This window comes from Montipora capricornis, chromosome 4 (genome assembly GCF_036669925.1).
Source record: "Montipora capricornis isolate CH-2021 chromosome 4, ASM3666992v2, whole genome shotgun sequence".
Lineage (NCBI taxonomy): Eukaryota > Metazoa > Cnidaria > Anthozoa > Scleractinia > Acroporidae > Montipora > Montipora capricornis.
In genome coordinates this window covers 27221893-27242425 of record NC_090886.1, presented here as the reverse complement: position 1 = coordinate 27242425, position 20533 = coordinate 27221893, and the positions used below count along the sequence as shown (strand labels likewise).

Below are 20533 nucleotides of genomic sequence, written 5' to 3'. Positions count from 1 at the left end.
ATTAAATATTCTACTGTGTCCATTTCTACTACAAAACCTACCAAAAATATGCGCAGAAGACTCTACGCACAAAGACACTACCTAGCAGGAGAGCGACAGAAAAGACTTTTCCCGACACTGGAAAAAAAAGAAATATGATAAAACAGATAAATTCCACTCATTTTCCGACTGGATTGCCATATGGCAACCCAGTAACTAAAGACATTGTCAGAGTGGCGCGCGCAATACACAGTTGAAGCATTAGATTAAATGCTTTTACTCTACGTTCCTACAATTTCTTCTTTTTCAAGTTAACCTAGTCTTCAAACGGGTGTTGAATCTAACAACAATTTCGTCTTCCTGTAAATAAACACAAGCTGACCTTCTGGCCTCTATAAATATATAAATAAATAAAATAAATAAATAAATAAATGTCTCGCTAATCGCCGTCGCAAGTACAGCAACGACGTAGCTCAACAAGCTCGAACCATAGTTAACAGAGGGGAATGGTTTGGAAGCTCGGCAAACATCAAAAGAGCAAACAAAGATGCCAAGATTTAGGTTGGAAAGTCCACGACCGTGCACAATCTTTTGTTTTGCGCTCATACACTATGCATGAATTACGTAACCAACACGTTTCTATTGGTTAGTTCCTCAGTACGGAGTAAACAACTATTGTGTTTTGTGCACGGTCAAGGCCAAAAAAGAGAACAAAGACCTACAACAAAGAAAGTTGTCGGGTTTCATAATCATTCCCGTCCATTAACTATGCTCGAACGGAGAGCATACTATGGGGCCTCTGGCTGCCACTATACGGTCCATATATTACTTGGAGTACAGCTTACAACCAGATGAAATCAGCTGTACTTTCCACACCAAGAATAAAAATGTCACACGCAAGTTTGCTTCCACAAAACGCAGTTTTATTTTCAGTGAGAAAATGAAATGAACAGCATTGGATAAAGGCTTTTTACTGATTGTGATGGAGATCAGTATTCCAATGTTTGCCGAAGACTTGCCTTGCCTCTTTGTTCAGTGCCGGCAGAGACACGCACAACAACATTTGAACAGAACTATAGATCCGGTGGTGGATTTGCTGTTCGTGGTTCGTGTAGTCCAAGAAGTTATTACTTCATTTTGCAGAAATGATAATACATTAATTCTGATCGTTCCAGCCGTCGTTAATCGAGGAATGAGGCGTGCCCCTCGCCTCATATATTTTCCCCCTTATGGGTCACATGCCATTCCTCTTTTTGTCTCCTCCAATACTATTCCATTAAATATGCTTTATTTTAAATCTCTTTCAATACTCATGCATGATGTTTTCAATAAGTTAAGCCCAAGTAATATTTCTAACCTTTTTGATTGCTCAAATAAGATACATAATTACAATACAATATTTTCTTTAGCAGGCAATTATTCCATAAAATACTCAAGATCTAACCAACTATTAAAATCTTTTTCAAGATTAAGGGCCAAAACATGGAACAGCATCCCACAAAAATTACGCAAATTACCAAAATGCGTATTTAAGAAAATTATACATAATCGACTTTTACAAGGTTTAATGGATGAGGATGATTATGTTGGCATACCTTCACTATTCATCACATTTCATTGCTAAAAGTAGATTTATCTAACCGCAATTTCTATTCTATTCTATATATTTATTTACTTATTTTATTTTATTTTATTTTATTTATTTATTTATTTATTTATTTATTATTAGTCTTTAAGACCGAGTATTCAATGTGCATACATATTTGTTTTATGTCTACTCATGTAATACCCATACTTAGATTTACTCTGTAAACAGTCCTACTCGCTACCCGCCTAGATTATCTTTAGCTATCTGCGGGCTGGCGTTGTTTTGTATTAATTTGACAGTGACTTAATAATAAACTTGAAATTGAAACTTGAACTTTAATTCTCAATTTCGGTACTCTTGGCTGCCATTCCAAGAGCAGATGGTTCAACAACCATTCCGTTTCTACTCGATAACATGTTACAAAGAGCAGATCATACATAAATAATATTAGAAACTCAAATTCTAATAAACATAGTTTATTTAAGCAACAGAGGACGTTTTCCGTGTTTCCAAAGCCTCATCTAAACACCAGAAGTTGGAAGAAGTTGGGAGAATTCGAGACAGTTATCCATCCTAGAGTGTGAGGCTATGGAAACACGGAAAATAGTCCTCTATTGTTTTTATAAAATAATTCTCAAAATTAATTCAACAAACGAAGGAAGATGCTCGTTTTTTTTTTTACTTCTTGATTGAAACAGATTTTCTTCATACACTCTCACATTTCCTACCAGCCAATCAAAACGCGCGTCTGACAATACATAACCAATCAAAATTTGTGTGATGTTACAGCAGTGTGCATGCTTTCATGTAAACATAGCTATTGACTAATGAGAGTGCGCTTACTATCCTAATTATTTCATGATTTCCAATGGAAAACAGAATTATGTAGCCCATTCGATGTCCGACAGAAACAGATTACTTTACACAGTCATAGAATTCAGACTTTCGGGGACCCTGAAAATAGCCACTGAAGTAATGTGGGCGCGCAATGTAAAGAGACATTGCCGAGTCAGTCATTACATTATGAAGTTCCGTCGTTCTTGAGTGCCGTCATATTAACTTCAGTCTAGTTCGTTTCTTTGAGTTTAACGTTCCTTTTTTTGGTGCCCTGATACTAAAGCATTCGTATTTTCATTCCTTAAGATATTTAAATAAGTATCTACGGATGAGCGTAACCGGCGCGGGCCTACCTTTTTCGTGCCATTTGTTTTCACCATTTTGCCAATATGTGCTGGTGGTCAACATTGAATTAATAGGTCTTGGGGAAGAAATAGATACCTGTATAAAACAAACAGATCGAGCCGAATATGATGTTTCTTTATTGGGATTCATTGTTTCTTTTCTTTTGAGAAACATGCGTCTCCCTTTTCCTGTCCGGAAGAATTAATCCATACAATGAAAAAGAAAAAAAGACAAACCAAAACAGGTTGGATTGAAAGACGTTTTTGTGTCCTTGACGTAACCCAATACTTTTTCATTTGCTATGATTGTCGCTTGGCATAATACAATTCTGACCGGAAATATATTTCCGATTTAGAGTTAAAATATGTCAAATTTACATAAGGTCCAACCTTTCAAATTTTGTTGTACTGCCCGCTTCCGGAAACAATTCGAACGCGCGGTTTGCGCTTTCAGGCGTAACGTCTCAGATACCCAATGTCTAGGGATACGTATTGTACTTAATGCTAGCCAAGGATAATGTCGATAATGTTTTATCATTAATCATTTTCGCCTTAATAACTATAGCTATTACAAACTGCTTGCTGGGTTCATGCAATCAGTTTCATTACCAAACATTATTTACAGATCTTTTGGCAGTTGGCAGCCTTAAGATTTTTTTCTGTTTTTCTACCTTTCTAAATATGACATTCATCTTCCTAAACTCCCGTTTTTCTTAATTGCTGAAGTAGACAAGAACGTGCTTGCTGGAGATTGATTGTTAGCTATTTCACAGCTGTTTCCTTAAAGTCAATACTACATCGGCGTTTGAAATGCGAATTTTTGAGTTCCTTTGGTTTAAAAACCCCTATTTGAACTGAAATCAATTTATTTGACTCCAATCCTTTTTTACTTGCTCCTTGCAATTATCGAACAATAAAGAAAAAAAAAAGAAAGAGGATAGAATAACAAAGTTTTCATGATTTTATGACCAGCTTGAGAGTGTAGTTTGCTGTTCGCCATCCACAACAACCACGCAGTTTAATTTCTCTCGGATGCAACCAAACGAGCAGACGGTTTGCGATTAGATTGCAGGCTCAACCCAGGTTAACTCTCCTAAACATAAGCGAGGCTTCATTTTTCGCACGCTTTCTGTGGCTCGACGAGGCTACACGGCCATAATATGTCAGCTATAGTTCTTACACAGTCAACGCTTTTCGTGTTCAGGTGGATAACGGTTTGGAAAATGTTTTCCCTCTGCATTTTTTTCTGGTTTCGATCCAGTTTGACATATCATAATAGCTGTGGTCCACACTGGCCGCTACGCAGTTATTAAAGTCAAGCATCGGAGGGATATAAACTTAAAGCTGAGTGTTTATTTTTGATTTGCCTCGAGTTGCTTTTTTCTCTGTATTGCAACTTTTGGCATATCTTTAGAAGCTCTGATAAGGTTACATGATGCCTGAAGGACCTATGACTAGAACAGAAACGAAAGGAAAGTGAAAGAGAACGACAACGACAAAACAGAATACCAGTAATAGCTCATACTTAGTCGAAGAAGTTACTCCACAAATTCTTTCCTCGGGCACTAAACCGTTTGTTATTTTCAAAAAGTGGTTTAATCCGTTTTTCCTTTGTTCAGGAATGAAAAGCGAATTTTTATTGTCAACTGGAGTTAAATAACAATTATGTGTACTATTTTGGCCATAAAGAAAAAGTTGATTTGTTTGTTTGTTTTGCTCTAAAATGCGAGCGAACAAGTGCTTTTTTAATCGTTTGCCCAACTGGTTTTCGATTTGCTTCGACAGTAACAAGAAAATTTTGCCCTTATCTTATAAACACGTAATCGCAATGAGTTCTTGTGAAATTAGGGGGAAATTTCACTGGCTTGTGTTTTGAGAAGTTTGTTTAAAGAACCTAAACGTTATTTTAGTGTTGGAGCGGATCTTGTTCGAAGTTCGTCCTTCTTGGTTGCGTTGCCGTATTTTGCTGGTTCTTGTTCCAAGCCAACCTGACGTGCTTCATGAAATACATCAAAATGTGAATGATCTTGCTTTCAGAGATAATGTGGAATAAAGTATATCAGTAAAACTCTTTTTCTTGGACCTTCAACTGACAAAGTTTTTTTTATGGCTTCTAATTTCAGCTTGATTCCTATTCGCTGGCTATTGACAGTTGACTCTGAAATGGCATTTTTTCATTCGAAAAACCGATATCGTACTCATCGCTTCGTGCGTGATTCATGCGATATCGGTTTTTAGCGTAAAATCTATCGTGGAATTCACTAGTTAGGCAATGAATTTTTCTATAGGAGAAAGCAAAGAAAATGATTTTATTATTAACGCGGACAATTCGAAACCTTTTGTTTTCACTACCCCTACAGGCAGTAAGAATAAATAACCAGGGAGCTCCGCTTTTAGGCTTGGCTAAATCGATACATTGGATTGCAGCACTCGTTTATCTACAACGAATGCACTTGCAAGCAATGTTCGGGGCAGGTTATGTTTTTTTGGCCAGATACTGAGACTTAGAATTAACAAATTGATGTCAGTTTTTTATGCGTCTGTCCTGTTATTGACAATGAATTTCGTCATAACATTGTCAAAGTAGTCTGCGGATCCACTGGGCTATCGCCTCGTGGATCCACAGCTACTTTGACAATGTTATGACGAAATTCATGATCAATAACAGGACAGACGCATGAAAAACTGACATCAATTCGTTTTTTACAATAACAAAAAGGCAGATGGGTCAAAATTAAGTGAAAACACGAGAAGAAGGCGAGACAAAAATGCAAGAAACTTCAATCTGACGCGACTAATATCGCGTCATTATTACATAAATTATAAATTCATGTGTCTATCCGCTTATTGACAATAAAAATTAGCCAATGAGCCAATGAGCACGCGAGAACTTTGCAGTCATTGTAATAAAACGGTTTGATAAGCTCGAACCTGCGATTTTCGGCAAAAGCTCCAATAGTGATTGAGTTACATGTATAACTAGATGCTTCTGTGAAGCATACACTGCGTTGCCTGTGGTACGTGCTACAGAAAATCAGAAGGCACTGAATTCTGTGGTATTGAAATACAGCATTCCAGTCTCTGAAGAATAACAAATAAAAGAGAAGTGAGAAACAGTGGCTTCTGGGCTGACATGTTGATAATTTTCAAGTTCCCTCACAACTTCTTTTCACCACAAGTGTGCCCTCTGAGCATCTGAAAGCTTTGTAATACTAAACTTCACTGAAATCAAGCCCTGTTTCGCGGGGTTAGGGTTAGGATGGGAGACCAAAACAATAAACCTCTCATAAAAACAGAAACATCTGACCGAAAATACTATTAACGCTAACAAATGCGAACTCAGCAAGGTACAGATTCTGTTAGCTTGCTTTATGCAAAACAAATATTGATGAAAAAGCAAATAACTATTGATACACAGTTTTCAGAAAGAGCAGAAGGAAGTTTCCCGGACGGCCGATCGAGAATAAAATATTTACGACATGAAAACAACATTAATTTTGAACCGTGAATATAGAATATAAAAAGTTACGATCAGCGACAAACATTTTGGGAGATTTTTGCTACGTTCAAGTAAATTGCAAAATCGAAAGTGACATGGCCGGAATTCAGCGGGCGCCGTGATTAAGTTACCGCGGCATGTTTACTCGCCAAACAGTGAAGCGTCTGTGTCAAATGATGGCAAGATACCGGGTTTTTGTAAGTTTCTTTTTCTGTCAAGTGTTATAAAGTTTGACAATGAAATGAGCGAAGTCAAAACAAAGATCACAATCGCCCAAATCTTGTTTATGCAAAGTCAAAATTTACTCTCCAAGAGGCGTACGACGTTATTTATCACCAGGTAATTCCATCATTTTGGAAATAGCAGCTACTTTATTATTCATCTGCGTCACAAGTTTTCACTGATTTTGGGGCTCATTTTGTTGAAACTCAAGCACGCTTTCAACAGGCCTGTGAACCCTTCCTGCTTACAGAGCAATACTAAAAAACTTCTCCCATATCACATTTCAACCTTAAGCTCGAAAATTCAATACACAACATGATATTATAATTCACAAAGGCAGAAAATACCACAGAATCCTTTTCCAGCGAAATATTTATTGAAACAAACAACACATTTGCTCTTAGAGGCGAAAACCTCTTCCTATTTCATTGCGTGCGTGAAGACAAGAAACTCAATCGTGTCAAATTACCATGTACTTCAGGTAAATATTATAGCTCACTTTGATTTCGTCTCGACGGGCGATAGATTGTTGTCGAAGTCCAGTGCTCGTCGCTTTTGAGATTCCTGCCTATTTTATCCAACTAACTTTCCATTATTGAGCTCCATAAGGATATATTTTGTTTAAGGTCCAATAAAATGCTATTCGCGTTACATGACTTTCGACGCCATTGCAGGCTAAGTTAATGATTCTACTGTGTCCACCAGAGAAATCTACGCAGTTTCACCAGCCTCTCGATCCTAAGAAAATACTCGCAGAAGGCTCTGTCCACAAAGACACCACTTACCAGGGGAGTGACAGGCAAGACTTTTACCGACATGGAAAAAAAAAAAAAAAAAACTAAAAAAAAAAAAAAAAAAGAAAACAAACAAACTAAACGCAGACCTCGACTGTGTTTGCCATGAGGCAACCCAGTAACAATTGTTTGTGTAGTTTGTCACGCTGTTTTTATGATTGGCTGGGGTTGGTTATTGTGGAACTGAATTCATCATCACTGTGGAGCCTGTTTCGATTTAAAGGCTTTTTATGCGAAATGGGTGTCCAGTCGTGAGCTGGTTTGTTTTACTGTGAAATTGCAGTCGAGTAAAGAAATAACTGCGCCTTAGCTTGACTCTTTAATTAGTATTTTTTCTGTTCTTCTAAACTGACGAGAGATGGTGTAAAGATTATCAGTCAAAATCGAAAATGTTGTGAAAGAGATTAGACCAGATTACTAGTTACTGTTGCTGTTACTGGTTACTGTTTGCAAAACTTGTTTGTTTGCTGCTGTCAACTCAGAAGTGTTTGATAACAGGAAGGTATTGGGTTAAGTCAAGGAGACAAAAAAACATATTGCAATCCAACTTGTTTGTTTTGTCTTTTATTTTTTTCATCGTATGGATTAATTTTACCCAAAAGGGAAATGAAAACAATTTTGTTTAATTAAACAGTGAGCGGAAACGCGACAGGAAAAGGGAGACGCATGTTTCCCACCTGGGTTTCCCATAGAAAGAAAACAATGAAGCCCAATTAACAAACATAATATTCGTTTCGATCTGTATGTTTTATATAGGTTTCTATTTTCTTCCCAAATACCTGACATATAGATTTAGCCAAGCTTAAAAGGGGAGCTCTAACTCCAGAAAGCAATGTAGTGTATATCGAAATAATTATGCTTCTGCATAAAGTACACAGTACATTACTGTAAATAGATTACTATTTGCTGTATGATTGTCACGTAGCATACGACAATTCCGACTGGAAAGATATTTCCGATTTAAGGGTTAAAATCTGTCAAAGGTCGAACCTTTCAAAATTTGTTATCCAAGTAAATTTTTATAGTACTCAGTTCTGATTGGTGCAGTTTTGTTGCCAAAAACAACTGAAGTGAACTGAAGCAATTCTTTGTTATTTGCATCCATGGAGAGGATGGGAATGGATTGAAACTTGAAAAAACTTGCCAGTTTTTTTTTTTTTTTTTTTCAAATTTTTGAGATGGTATCCGCAAAAAGTCACCAAAAATTAAATACGAATAGCTCTTTGTGCAATAAGTATATTTCTTATCTTGCTAGTGGGTTCTCAGGAATGTCATACGTGTGAGCTAAGGTACTAATTTAGATTTCTTTTTTCCCTAGTTTTGAACTAAAAACCGCAAATTTAGCATAACAGTGCACCTTTAAGCTACTAGTGTCTTGCCGACCCGTTTTCATTACCTATACCTATTCGCGTGTAGAAATGTGTACATTTTGTACATTGAACCTTAATAAAATTGCAGTTGCTGTTATGTATGCAAAAAAAAAATGGAAAGAGGTAATCTCGGTCAAAATAAAAACAAATCCGGCCCGCTTCTCAAACCAACTCGGACGCGCGGTTTTTGGAACTCCGGCCTTTCGTCGTAACGTCTCAGATACCCAATGTCCAGGGATAAATATTGTACTTAATGCTAGCCAAGGATAATGTCGATCATGTTTTATCAGTAATCATTTTCTCCTTAATGACTATAGTTATTACAAAATACGTTTAATGCAAGATGTCAATAACGTTCTGCTTTTTAGTTCACGCAATCACTTTCATTACCTAATATTATTTACAGATCTTGTGACAGTTGGCAACCTTGAGATTTTCTTCTTTTCTTAAAAATGGCAGTCATCTTCCTAAACTCCAGTAAGTTTAAAAGAATTGCTAAAGAGGACAAAGACGTGTTTGCTGAAGTTTGATTGTTAGCTATTTCACAGCGGCTGTTTCCTTTAAGACTATACTGGCGTCTCAAATGCGATTAAGTTCCATTGGGTTAGAAATCCCTGTTTGAACAGAAATAAATCTATTTGATTTCAATCCTTTTTTACTTGTCCCCCGTAGTTATCGAACACTCAAAAAAAGAAAATAAAGAAGATAGAATAACAAAGTTTTATGATTTTATGACAAGCTTGAGACCGTAGTTTGCTGTTCGCCATCCACAACAACCACGCAGTTTAATTTCTCTCGGATGCAACCAAACGAGCAGAAGATTTGTTGAATTGTTTCCTTCATTGCGTTTTTTACTGCCCTCATCTTCAAGCAGTAAAGAAACGGGTTTAAGGAGGAATTAAAGTAAAGCAAAGTTCCCGTATATCTCCACCCAAGAAGAAGCCACACACTGGGGCGGACGGGTTTGATGGACGAGACACTGAGGAGAAGCGTGATTATAGTATACGGTGTGTAGCAAACAATCAAAGCCAACTGTACCAATAATACAGTGTAAACTGTCTTTCTGTAAACTGTTGCGTTTAGTGGAGCTGTTTCGTTCGTTTTTCTTTGCCTGAAAGCACGAAAGCCAACCTGATTTTGATTTTGACGCAGCACAGAAAAGATTTTTCCGTAAGATAAAACTGATATTATCAGACACGAAACTAGTACAACCGTAAAAACCAAAGCTGTTATGGAATTAATAATAACGGACAAAGCTGTAAATGCAATCGATATAACCCAGAAGAGGGTTACAACAACATGTGTCCGTTTTAGAGTCACAAGTTGTTTGTACCTGAGCTTTAAAGACAAAGCAAAAAGTCTGTCCATATTTATTCCAGTTGATGTGAGCAAAGATACCATGCACAAAGCATAAGATATCAATAAACGCACGATACTAGTATATCGACAAACGTGAATATGTTGTTTAACCTCTGGCAGCAATGCAACAACAGTAAGAGGCTGACAAATGATTCCAACACACAGATCCGCTGTGGCCAACGTACGAAACAATAGTTTTGACGGCGGGTGAAGCGAGGATATCTTGTTAAGAGCGATTAAGAAGATAACATTTGCTGTAAATGTTGTGAAAGACAGGAAAACGTTAAGAGCTGCAGCCCATCGAAGTTCACCGTGAATTCCTTCTGTGAGCTCTGATGAACAAAGAAAATCTGAAATAATTTTCTGATTTTCATCTCTGGAATAATTGGCCATTCTTCTTAATCAGGGTGGTGTTTGAACCGGCAGAAATAGATTAAATCATGGATAATTTCCAACGGAAGTCTCTATTTTATGTTACACTCATCAATCAAATTCGAGGGTCGTAGCAAGTAATGATCAACAAAGTGCCTTAGGCTCAAGAGTTATGCAAATATTGCAGGCGACAGATATTGCAATATTCTAACTCCATTCCTCGTTCCGCGGTCCTAACCACAATAACGACGTCTTCAAAAACAAATTTTGAAAAGAAGAAGGAACGACAGTTTAAAAGTCGCCGGCAACATATCATATCATATATATATATTTTTTTTTTTCTTTCAAACATTTATTCAGTTAAAAATATGATTATTTGGGGTGTGCATTGTCAGGGTTTCTCTCCCACACTCTCTCTTAAATTAAAAATTAGCCTGTATCCTTCTCGGATCCTTCCTTGTCATCCGCTAAGTTGACTACGGTCGTGCATCATTAACTTGATCCTTAGTTGGGTTTCAAGTGAAGTTATAGGCTCCCCTACCTTGTCACCTTGAAAGAAAATTTCCCGGGAGGCCCACGCCTTAACCACGTAAATCACCTCTTCGATGGCTGTGTTGCCAGCATGGTTGTCCTGGTAGTGTAGTGGTGATCACACCCGACTAGTAATGGGGGGACGTGGGTTCAAATCCCGCTCAGGGCAAATTTTCTTTCAAACATTTATTCAGTTAAAAATATGATTATTTGGGGTGTGCATTGTCAGGGTTTCTCTCCTACACTCTCTCTTATGTATATATATATATATATATATATATATATACAACAGCGACAGCGAACTACTAGCAGAACCATTGAATGAAAAACATATTGACGTTAGTGGGAATCGAAACCGCGTCCCCCTGGTTAATAGTCGGGTGTGCTAACCACTGCACCATCACGACAACCATGCTGGAAACAGAGCAATCGGTGAGGTGATTGGTTAGCCGCGGGGTTCCCCGGCGTTTAACATTCAGGAACAGGACGTACATCGGATCATCTGAGGATGATTCACAGGCTACCAACGACTACATCGTTGGATTTCCAGCCTTGTTAATTCAAAAATATAATTTGTTTAATTTCTTAGGGTGAAGTGCATCATACATGGTCATCAACGTCCGACTCTTTCTGTCCAACTCCATCAACTCCTCTGTTGTCCACTTCAGGACTCCTGCTCCGTACCGCAGCACAGCAATTGCCCATGTATTGACTGCCATGATCTTGTTTCTTCCTTTAAGTCTTGAACTCAGATCAGCTTGAGGCGTCTCTTATATTCTTTCTTAAGCTGTTGTCTCATTTCTCCCTCCTTTACTTTAACTAGTTCTAAATTCCTAAGATATCTGTATCCACCTCTTTCCACTTCATTAAATTATTTTCTCACTGGGTAGCTCAAGTCCTTCACATCCAACGACTTTACCTCTCTTCAAAACCAATACCCCACACTTCTGAAAGCCAAACTCCATGCCAATGTCCTTACTCATTGTATGAACAGCATTTACTAAGGATTCAATTGTCTCTCGCTTCTCCCAAACAGATTTAAATTGTTTATAAAAACAGGTGATTTATCTTTGCATTTCCTATGATGTAGACTTTTTTCAGTTCTCTTAGAACAAGGGTCAATGGCATCACGCAGTTTACAATCAGTACTGGTGACAAACTATCAACTTGAAAGATGCCTTTTCGAATTTTAACATTCCCCAATGTCTCACGGATGACATTAAATGTGTCTGCCAACCCTTCATCTATAATTCCTCTGATGTTGTCAGCAATTTTCAAGAGGTCTAAGCACTCTATTATGCAACTGTGTGGAACCATGTAGTAAACCGTCTTGTAATCCCACATGCCATTGATACGTTTTTGTGTCTCTTCTCAGTACAGTACATACATCTTATTCGATGGTTTAACATATAATACGCGCGGAAATTTTGCGAGTTGCCAATACCAGCAATGAGCAAAATGGCCGCGAGTATTATATGTTAAACCATCGAATAAGAGGTTTATTATTCCACTACAAAAAGGTGTTATTTTGATTCAATTTTATCTGGTAAGAGTGTTTCTAAAAAAATGCGTCATCTGTCCTTCAGGGCCCTTGCGAACGATGTATACAGGCCAGAAAGCCAGCCAAATGTCCTTTATTTGATTGTATAAAGGAAATGTCGAGTGACAAACGACGACAAGCTAAATTCTCAGGCTTTGTATCTCGTTGAAAACATTTTTTTACATTGAAAAACTGCCGTGCCGTCCGTATTTGCTCTATTCTACAGTGTAATACCGTCTCATATTTTGCGCGTTCTCTTGACCAAATATGGCAAAATGACGTAATAGTGGAATAATAAAGTACAGTACAGTCTTGCATTATCATCTTATCAATCAACAAGTGATCTTTTGTCACTGTACTGCCTTTGCGGCATCCCTTTTGCTCTTCTGGCAGCAAAGTATTATTATCCAACAAGTTGTGCATGCATGCTTTCTGAAACCACCGCTGTTAACAGTTTCCACATAAAGGGTAGACGTGGTATTGGACGATAATTATCCACCACGTTCTCTTTGGTAGGGTCCTTTAAACACAGAACTGTTTTGCCCAGCGTCACCCACTCTGGGATCACCTCACCTCACCTTCCGCGCTTGTGGGGGTCTTCTGATTATTGTTATTGTTATTGTTATTGTTATTGTTATTGTTATTGTTATTGTTATTGTTATTGTTATTGTTATTGTTATTGTTATTGTTATTGTTATTGAGGAAATTAAATCACGAAGGAGCCAGTGATGTCTTTCATCGGTTTAGGTGTGTTTTGTGAGTACCATGGTTCAACTTTAGTGACGAGATCTAGGGATCTTGGGACTTCAAAGAATAGAATCTTGAGAGCATTGTTATGGCTTTGTAAGTATTTTACGCCTTGGCACTGCAGCCATCTAGGATGCGTTGCCTTGGTACCTTGGTAGGTAGCAGTTGTTGGTAGGGCTCTCGCATTCTTGCGATGGTATATGTCAGTGCTTTCTTCCATCATCATCATCATCGTCACCGTCGTTGTCGTTGTCGTCGTCATTATTATTATTATTATTATTATTATTATTATTATTATTATTATTATTATTATTAGGATAAGATAGGATAGACAACAATCTCGAGACTCACTTTCCATCGTTTTCGTTTGCTTTCAGGAGACTTGTAGGGCACCAGGATATCCCTTGCGGGGATAGATGTAGTTAAAAAGAATCTCTTTCATTTTGGAGGATTCCTATCCTTCGGCAGTGGGTATCCTTCGCATACTGCAGCTGGGGAGGTCGGATCGACGAGACACCAGTGGCGCGACGATAGTATACGGTAAGTGGTAAAGTTTTTGCCAGAAAGAAGGTGAACGAAGATGATTTTAATTAAAGCGCAACACAAAAATGATTTTTCCGTAGGAGAAACCTGATGTTGCTACAAAGGTTAGTAGCACAACAGCCCAAATTCAAAGCTGTTATCGAATATATGAACAGGGACAATACTGTAAATGTAATAAATATAACCCGAAAGATGGCTACAAAAACATACGTCCGTTTTAGGGTTACAAATTGTATGTACCTAATCCTTAAAGACAAGGGAAAAGGTCTGTCCAAGTTTATTGCAATCGATGTGAGCAAGGATACCATGCACAAAGCATAAGATACCAAAAAACGAACAGTGCCAGTATATCGACAAATTAACGTGAGCATGTTGTTTAACCTCTTGCAGCAGTAAGGCCCAGACAAATGATACCAACTCAAAGATCCGTTGGGGGTGAAGCGAGGACATCGTGTTAAGAGCGACTAAGAAGAGGGTATTTCCAGTAAGTGCATTGATAGACATGAAAATGTTTGCAAGCCATCGAAGTTCACCGTGAATTCCTTCTGTGAGCTCTGGTGAACAAAGAAAATCTGTCGTTGTTTGGAATAGTTGGCCATTGTCCGTAATCAGTGTGAAGTGCTTAATTGATTCTCTTCTTAGCCCCTTGGTTGTTTGGCATCTCATCGACCTTAGCTCAGTTGGCCATTACGTATATATTGTATCTGTTATGCATTGCAAGTGCTGTGAAAATTCCACTTAGCTTTTTTGCATTTTTCTGTCTTTCTTTCAATTACACATATGAAATGAAATGTAGAACCAATTGGGAACTCGGAAAAATCCGAACCCCAGATGGTATGGTAACTTTATTTATACACAGTAAATCCTTTAGCAAAGATTTTAAAAAAAATAAAAGATAAAAAAAATGTACTAAATTTATCCCTAGCGAAACTAACTAACCTAAAATACTATTGACCACATACTAAAAGCTCCTTTACAAGGATGCTCTGTTCAAACTCATTCAAAACTGTGGTGACGTATATCAAATTTAAAGTCACGTAAAGATGTTGCTGCACGAAGGTCACTGGATAGGCTGTTCCACAACCCGGCTCCGCTGTAAGAGAAACTCTTCTTTAAATATTTGGATGCAGGGCTGCGGAAGAGCCAATTTATTTTAAGTATTCCTTAATCAGTAAGATGTTTCGTCGTTTCGAAAAACAAACTAGAACTCAGATGTTCAGGGGTCATCCCATGTAAAGATTTGTACATCATAACAGCATCTTTGGTATTTTAGTCTACGCCAACCCAATGCCCGGAACAATTCATCGATGTTAGAGTCATAATTGGCACACATTAAAATACGGACTGCGCGATTTTGGAGCTTTTGAAGCTTTTCAGAGAGACCACTGCCACAGTTGCCCCAGAAAACACTATAGTAATTAAAATGTGTTTGAACTAGGCTGTCATATACGTTAATGTATTCAAACGTATAAAATGTGGTATTCACTTAATTGCGCCCAAAGCAGAAGCAATCATTTTACAAATGTTCTGTAAATGACATTTCCAGTTCATGTTTTGGTTGATGTGCACACCAAGAGATTTCGTAGATGGCAACTGCTTCACTTGATGGTTTTTTATACTGAAAGAAAGAGTTTCAGGAAATGTTGATAACTTCTGTCTCGACGCAATTAACATGAAGTCAGTATTTATTAAATTCAAGGTAAGTTTATTGGCTGTGTATACCCTGTTTAAATCATGGTTAAGGCAATCATCAATGTGTGTTAAATCTACGCTAGCGAAGGTGAGGCTGGTGTCATCTGCACATAATCTAGGCTGCGAAAAATACAGACATTTGGCAGAACTAGGTGTGGTTTAAATAAAATCGGGAGTCGCCCCACATATACTGAATGAGAATTGAATCAATGGACGGTATGGTTAACTAGGATGAAGCTTCTGACTGTTTACGCATGATTCATCAATGTTTGGGTGTTTATTGTTACGATAACTAAATACCGGCAGAAAGATAATAACCTCGTTATTTCCACGAAACGCAATTTATTTCAGGGGCACCCAACGAGAACGTAGTTCAAAACCACTTAAACATAGCATTATTAAACGTATTTTAGTATTTAAACGGTAGATATAGGCATATTTTTATCCCCTAAAAAGTTTTCATCTGTTCGGATTTCCTAGCTGAAAGTCTAGTGATCCGAAAATTCTAGGTATCAAAACTTACCATTTCGAAAATTTTAGCCAGAAAAAAGGCTCACGAAAATTCTAGGTGACCTTTTTAGGGTAAAAATCTGTTAAAAATGGGCAATTATACCATTTTTCAGATGTTCGAAAATCCTAGGAGAGGCAGGCAAGCAAGAAATTTTACAACAAATATTCCGAAAATTCTAGATCTCAAATCGTCCTCCGAACAGATATTTTCCGAAAATTGAAGTTGGGTGCCCCTGTTATTTAACTGTAAACAGCGGGAGACAACTTAACTCGAGCTAGCGACTACTCTTAGTACAATCTCAGTACAATTAAGTCAATACTTCTCTACGCTTATCTGACCACAGGCAAAGCACTGTCCTTCTCTTTGACGAAATCTCCTGAAGACTTCTTGCACAGTATCGCACTCCACGGAAACCAAGTTGACAACAGAATGTCAGAATCACACACGAACGGGGAAATCCGTTTACTTGTCACTTGTCACTTGTCACTTACCACACAATAGTAGTATATGACGAGTGGAGCCCTGAAGCTCCACAACCCTAACCCTAAACTCCAGCAACGAACTCGAAACCCTAACTCTTTCAAAAAGACAAAGAAGGGGCGTGCATAAATTAGGGGCAAGTTGGGGCATGACGCAACGCAGCGTAACCCTAACAAGTGTAACAACACGTGCATCCCAAGTTATCGCATAAATAAGTATTAGGCTAATGAAATTCAAGTCACGTACGTACACGAGGGCTTTTAGAAGGCAAGGGGGCTGCATAAATTAGGGGCAAGTTTGAACACGTAACCGAAGCTCCACAACACCTGAAAATTTCGGTGTGAGAAAATATATTAGGCGCGCGCGTGTGTGGCGCATAAAATAGTACTGTGTGTGCATATCATTTTGGCGGTATGTGAGTATCCTGGTTGGGAAGAGAGAGCTCTGTCCGGCACAGCAATCAAACAGTTAGGATCAAGTGAGTAGCGCAATAAATTCATAATACAGGGACAAGAAACCAATCACAAACAGACAAGATGACCTCACTAAAAACCAATCAGAACAGCCAAAATAACCTCATCGAAAACCAATGAAAACACGTCAAAATTAAAGTTTTAGCGGACAAACGTCCGAAATATTACAAACCAAATGAGCGCTGTCTTTCTTTTGCAATGTTTGAAGCCGGTCACGCTTCCTTGAATGTAATGGAAGCGCTATTGTTTTCCATCCAAGCGATAATCCTTTAAAAGAGTTTACGATTTTATTTGCGTAACGTTTGATTCGTTTTTCAATCAGGCATGGCATACGCTACCAAACTTTTATAAGAAAAGGGGGAGCAATGGTTCCGAACTTTCGAATCACTATGGACCATTTTAAACGAGAGTTAATCTACTTCAAAGTTTTCTTAATTTGGATTTCGAGAACGCTGCGTATGAATGAAACACGTGAATTGCAAACCTCCAGCTTTGATCTTTGAACTTTGTAAACTGTTCCGTCTTCCGTTAGCAGGCGTTTACGCTTCTGGCCTTTATAATTGTCCCGGCCAATCGCCGTCGCAAGTGCAGCAACGGCGCAGCTCAACAAGGTCGAACCGAAAGCATACAATGGCACATCTGGCAGACGCTATACAGTCGATGTGTGACCTTGGAAGCGCAGCTTACAGCCAGCTGAAATCAGCTGTATGTTGGTTTTTGCTGAGGCGGGAAAACCGGAGAACCCGGAGAAAAACCTTCGAAGCAGAGAAGAGAACCAACACAAACTCCACCCACTTATGGCGTCGGGTCCGGGAATCGAACCTGGGCCACATTGTTATGTTCCACGGACTTAACATCAGGGACTTTGAGCACGCTCCGTTTTTCTTTTACTCCGCTAGCAACAGAAGCACTTTTTTGGAGTCTAGTGCGCCAGCCCAGTCACCACGCTGCACGATCTTACACACGCAAAACTTGTTTTGGATATAACGATCTTACACACATCAGTGATTGGTTTCTTGTTTTTCAGTCAAGTTGGTGTCAACTATTTCTAAGACGGAGATAAGTAAAGAAACAGACCGTGCATTTCAAATACTTTATATTGAATTAAACAAAACCATCTTATTACAAGCTGATCGTTTCGGCGAAAATTACTTTACGTAATACTTAACTAATATTCCTGCTGCTATGGATGCTCTCAGCAGATAAGAACTTGTTCGCTTTATTTGCAAGAAATAGTTCTCTTTAAACAAACCAACGACTCAACATAATCGTAACAGGCAATACCTTAACTAGAAAAAAAAGAAAGTTGTTTTGAAAAGCATTCTCGAACATTGGCTTCGCGATAAAGGAAAAAGCGAATGTAAATAATGTTTAAAAAAGAGTAAGTTGTGTTATTGTAAGCAAGATTAATCCTGCAGATGGCATGAAAAAATGCATATCGCTCCTCCAGCGCTGAGGCGAGGCCAGTTATTTGTTGTTCCTTTGGTTTGGCGCATTCGTGTTTACCTTTATACCTACAAGCAGTTGTGAAAATTGTCTTTATGCACGCGGAGGAGAAACCAGTTTGCGCAATCTAGAACACAAGAGTTCTTTCAACAAATTTGTCCGGCTTTTACAATATATTCTAGCTTGGATGTTTTAACTTTGTAAACAGTCCCGGTGAATGCATTTCGAGTGGGATTGGTTTGGTACCTTTTTCTCCGAGCAAATCTGAGCAGACCCCTGTATGCTGAAGGGGGATCAAATGACAACAACACAGTTGCTCTGACCAATGCCGAGTAACTCCGAGCAAATATGAGTAGGTCCCTGTTGGGGTGCAACGCGGAGCTCCGAGTAACTTCGAGTAACTCCGAGAAAAGATGAGTAGGTCCCTGTTGGATATTTAGTAATATCCATTAACCTAGAACATACAATTTAAGCACATGAACTAAAACAAACACGATCGAAAGCTATACAATTGTACATCGTAACTAGAAAATACAATTACTTTCTAATTCGCTTCGCTCAAACGAACGTAAATCATTTTACCCTTAAATTCCCGTAATACAAACAAATACCACGAAAAATATGGTAGGATGCACAAGCGGATCCAAAACAGTTTATTATAAGATAGAAAATACAAAAAGAAATTGTTGTTGCTTATTTTTTTGTTTTTGTTTTTTACAACTCTTTACATACTACTGTATGCAGAAACTAATCTACGCTCGATAATACGTTACAAACCTAAATACTTAGTTACATGCAACCGGTTTTCAAGGCTTTCCTCAACATAAATATCCTTGGCAGAATCAGATTTCCACCTACCATGAATTTTAAGAAGTCCTTCTGGAATCGAGTTCCTACTATGGCGTACGGCAGCTGTAATGCCACCGGATCTAACTATGAAGACCATAATCATTAGGGTTGTAGCCCAGCTGACTTAAGGTATCCCTTAAGATATCTCTACAGGTAGTATAAGAAATCTTTCCACTCCCCAGGGTATAGCTAGAAGTACTACGGTGAAAAACAAGTGGTCTAAATAAAGGGAGAGGACTATTCAAGTCAATACGAGATAAATCTAAATAACGTTGTAAAACACCAACAGGACAGTACTTAGATCCAGATGCACTAATATAGACGAAATTCCCTTCCCTATCAACATCTGTCTTACTACGAGGCAAAAAAATTCTTATATAATCGCTGTGAAATTCGATATGCTTCGGAACGATATTGCATAATTCGTCATAACGAAAAAACCCTGCGAAGGCTAAAGAGCACAACGCAGCAATACGGAGATTCTTTAAATTAGCATCTTTCTTGTTATGAATATCTAAAATACGCCTTATAATTTCTGTGGAAATAGGCTGATCTTTTTCATAACTGCTCTGACTTCTGGCGTTTAGCAGATTTGATGACATTTCTGCAAAATTCACTATCTAAAGGATTACGATCCAAACTAGGGACAAAAGAATGTAACCATTTAAGGGCCGCATGGGCTAAAATTACTGAGGAACTAGAAGCGGAAGACTGCTGAACTTCAAACAAATATAGAGAAACAACACTAAGAGGGAAAGGTAACAACTGCATGTCTGAAATGTCTACTTTTAGACCAGTCCGAGAACTTTCTGATAACACGAACGTAAGCTTTAGTGATCGAATTCGCCCTGGACTTCAACATAACATTTAGCACTTCATAAACGTTGATTGAAGAAAACTGTTGAAAGCCTTTCCAAAAATTACTTGGTAGCATAATCTGTAGAGACAAGAATAAAACGTATATACTAGAAGAACAAAAGAAAGACAATATCCTTTAATAACCGTACAAAAATCCGTCATTGATGGGGCCAGTGCCACGTAAGACGTTAAATCATCGTATGGGCCAGTGCCGCTTAGATCAACAACCATTGATTAGGCCAGCGCCACATAAATCAACTATACTCCTATTAGGACAGCACCATATGAAATGACAGACCAAAAAATAGGCCAGTGCCTTACAAATAAGCAGCATACTGCCCTGGCCAGCGCCAACAACTGAAAAAACATAGGCTAGTAGACACACCGTCCAATAAATTAATCAGTAAATTTTAGTCTAAAGGCAATAATATTTCCTGTGAAAAGATCAGACCCAAGAGCGAATTAAATTTTTTTCCGTGGGTAATAACCTCATTCCTGA

General features: G+C 38.2%; 2 protein-coding genes across 3 annotated transcripts in view; both read right to left on the bottom strand.

Annotated features, from left to right (window-relative positions):
- Window positions 1–8485: 8485 nt before the first annotated feature.
- Window positions 8486–10580, bottom strand: LOC138045834 (adenosine receptor A3-like). Its single transcript, XM_068892465.1, has one exon. It carries the CDS (start codon window positions 10383–10385, stop codon window positions 9363–9365), a length of 1023 nt encoding a protein of 340 aa, XP_068748566.1. The 5' UTR covers window positions 10386–10580; the 3' UTR covers window positions 8486–9362.
- An 8367-nt stretch (window positions 10581–18947) lies between these two features.
- Window positions 18948–20533, bottom strand: part of LOC138045832 (uncharacterized) — a 6352-nt gene continuing 4766 nt past the window's right edge. For both annotated transcript variants that reach the window (XM_068892462.1, XM_068892463.1), the window contains exon 2: window positions 18948–20533. This exon is cut by the window's right edge and continues 2005 nt beyond it. In XM_068892462.1, the coding sequence (XP_068748563.1) occupies window positions 20445–20533 (89 nt within the window). In that variant the 3' untranslated portion in view covers window positions 18948–20444.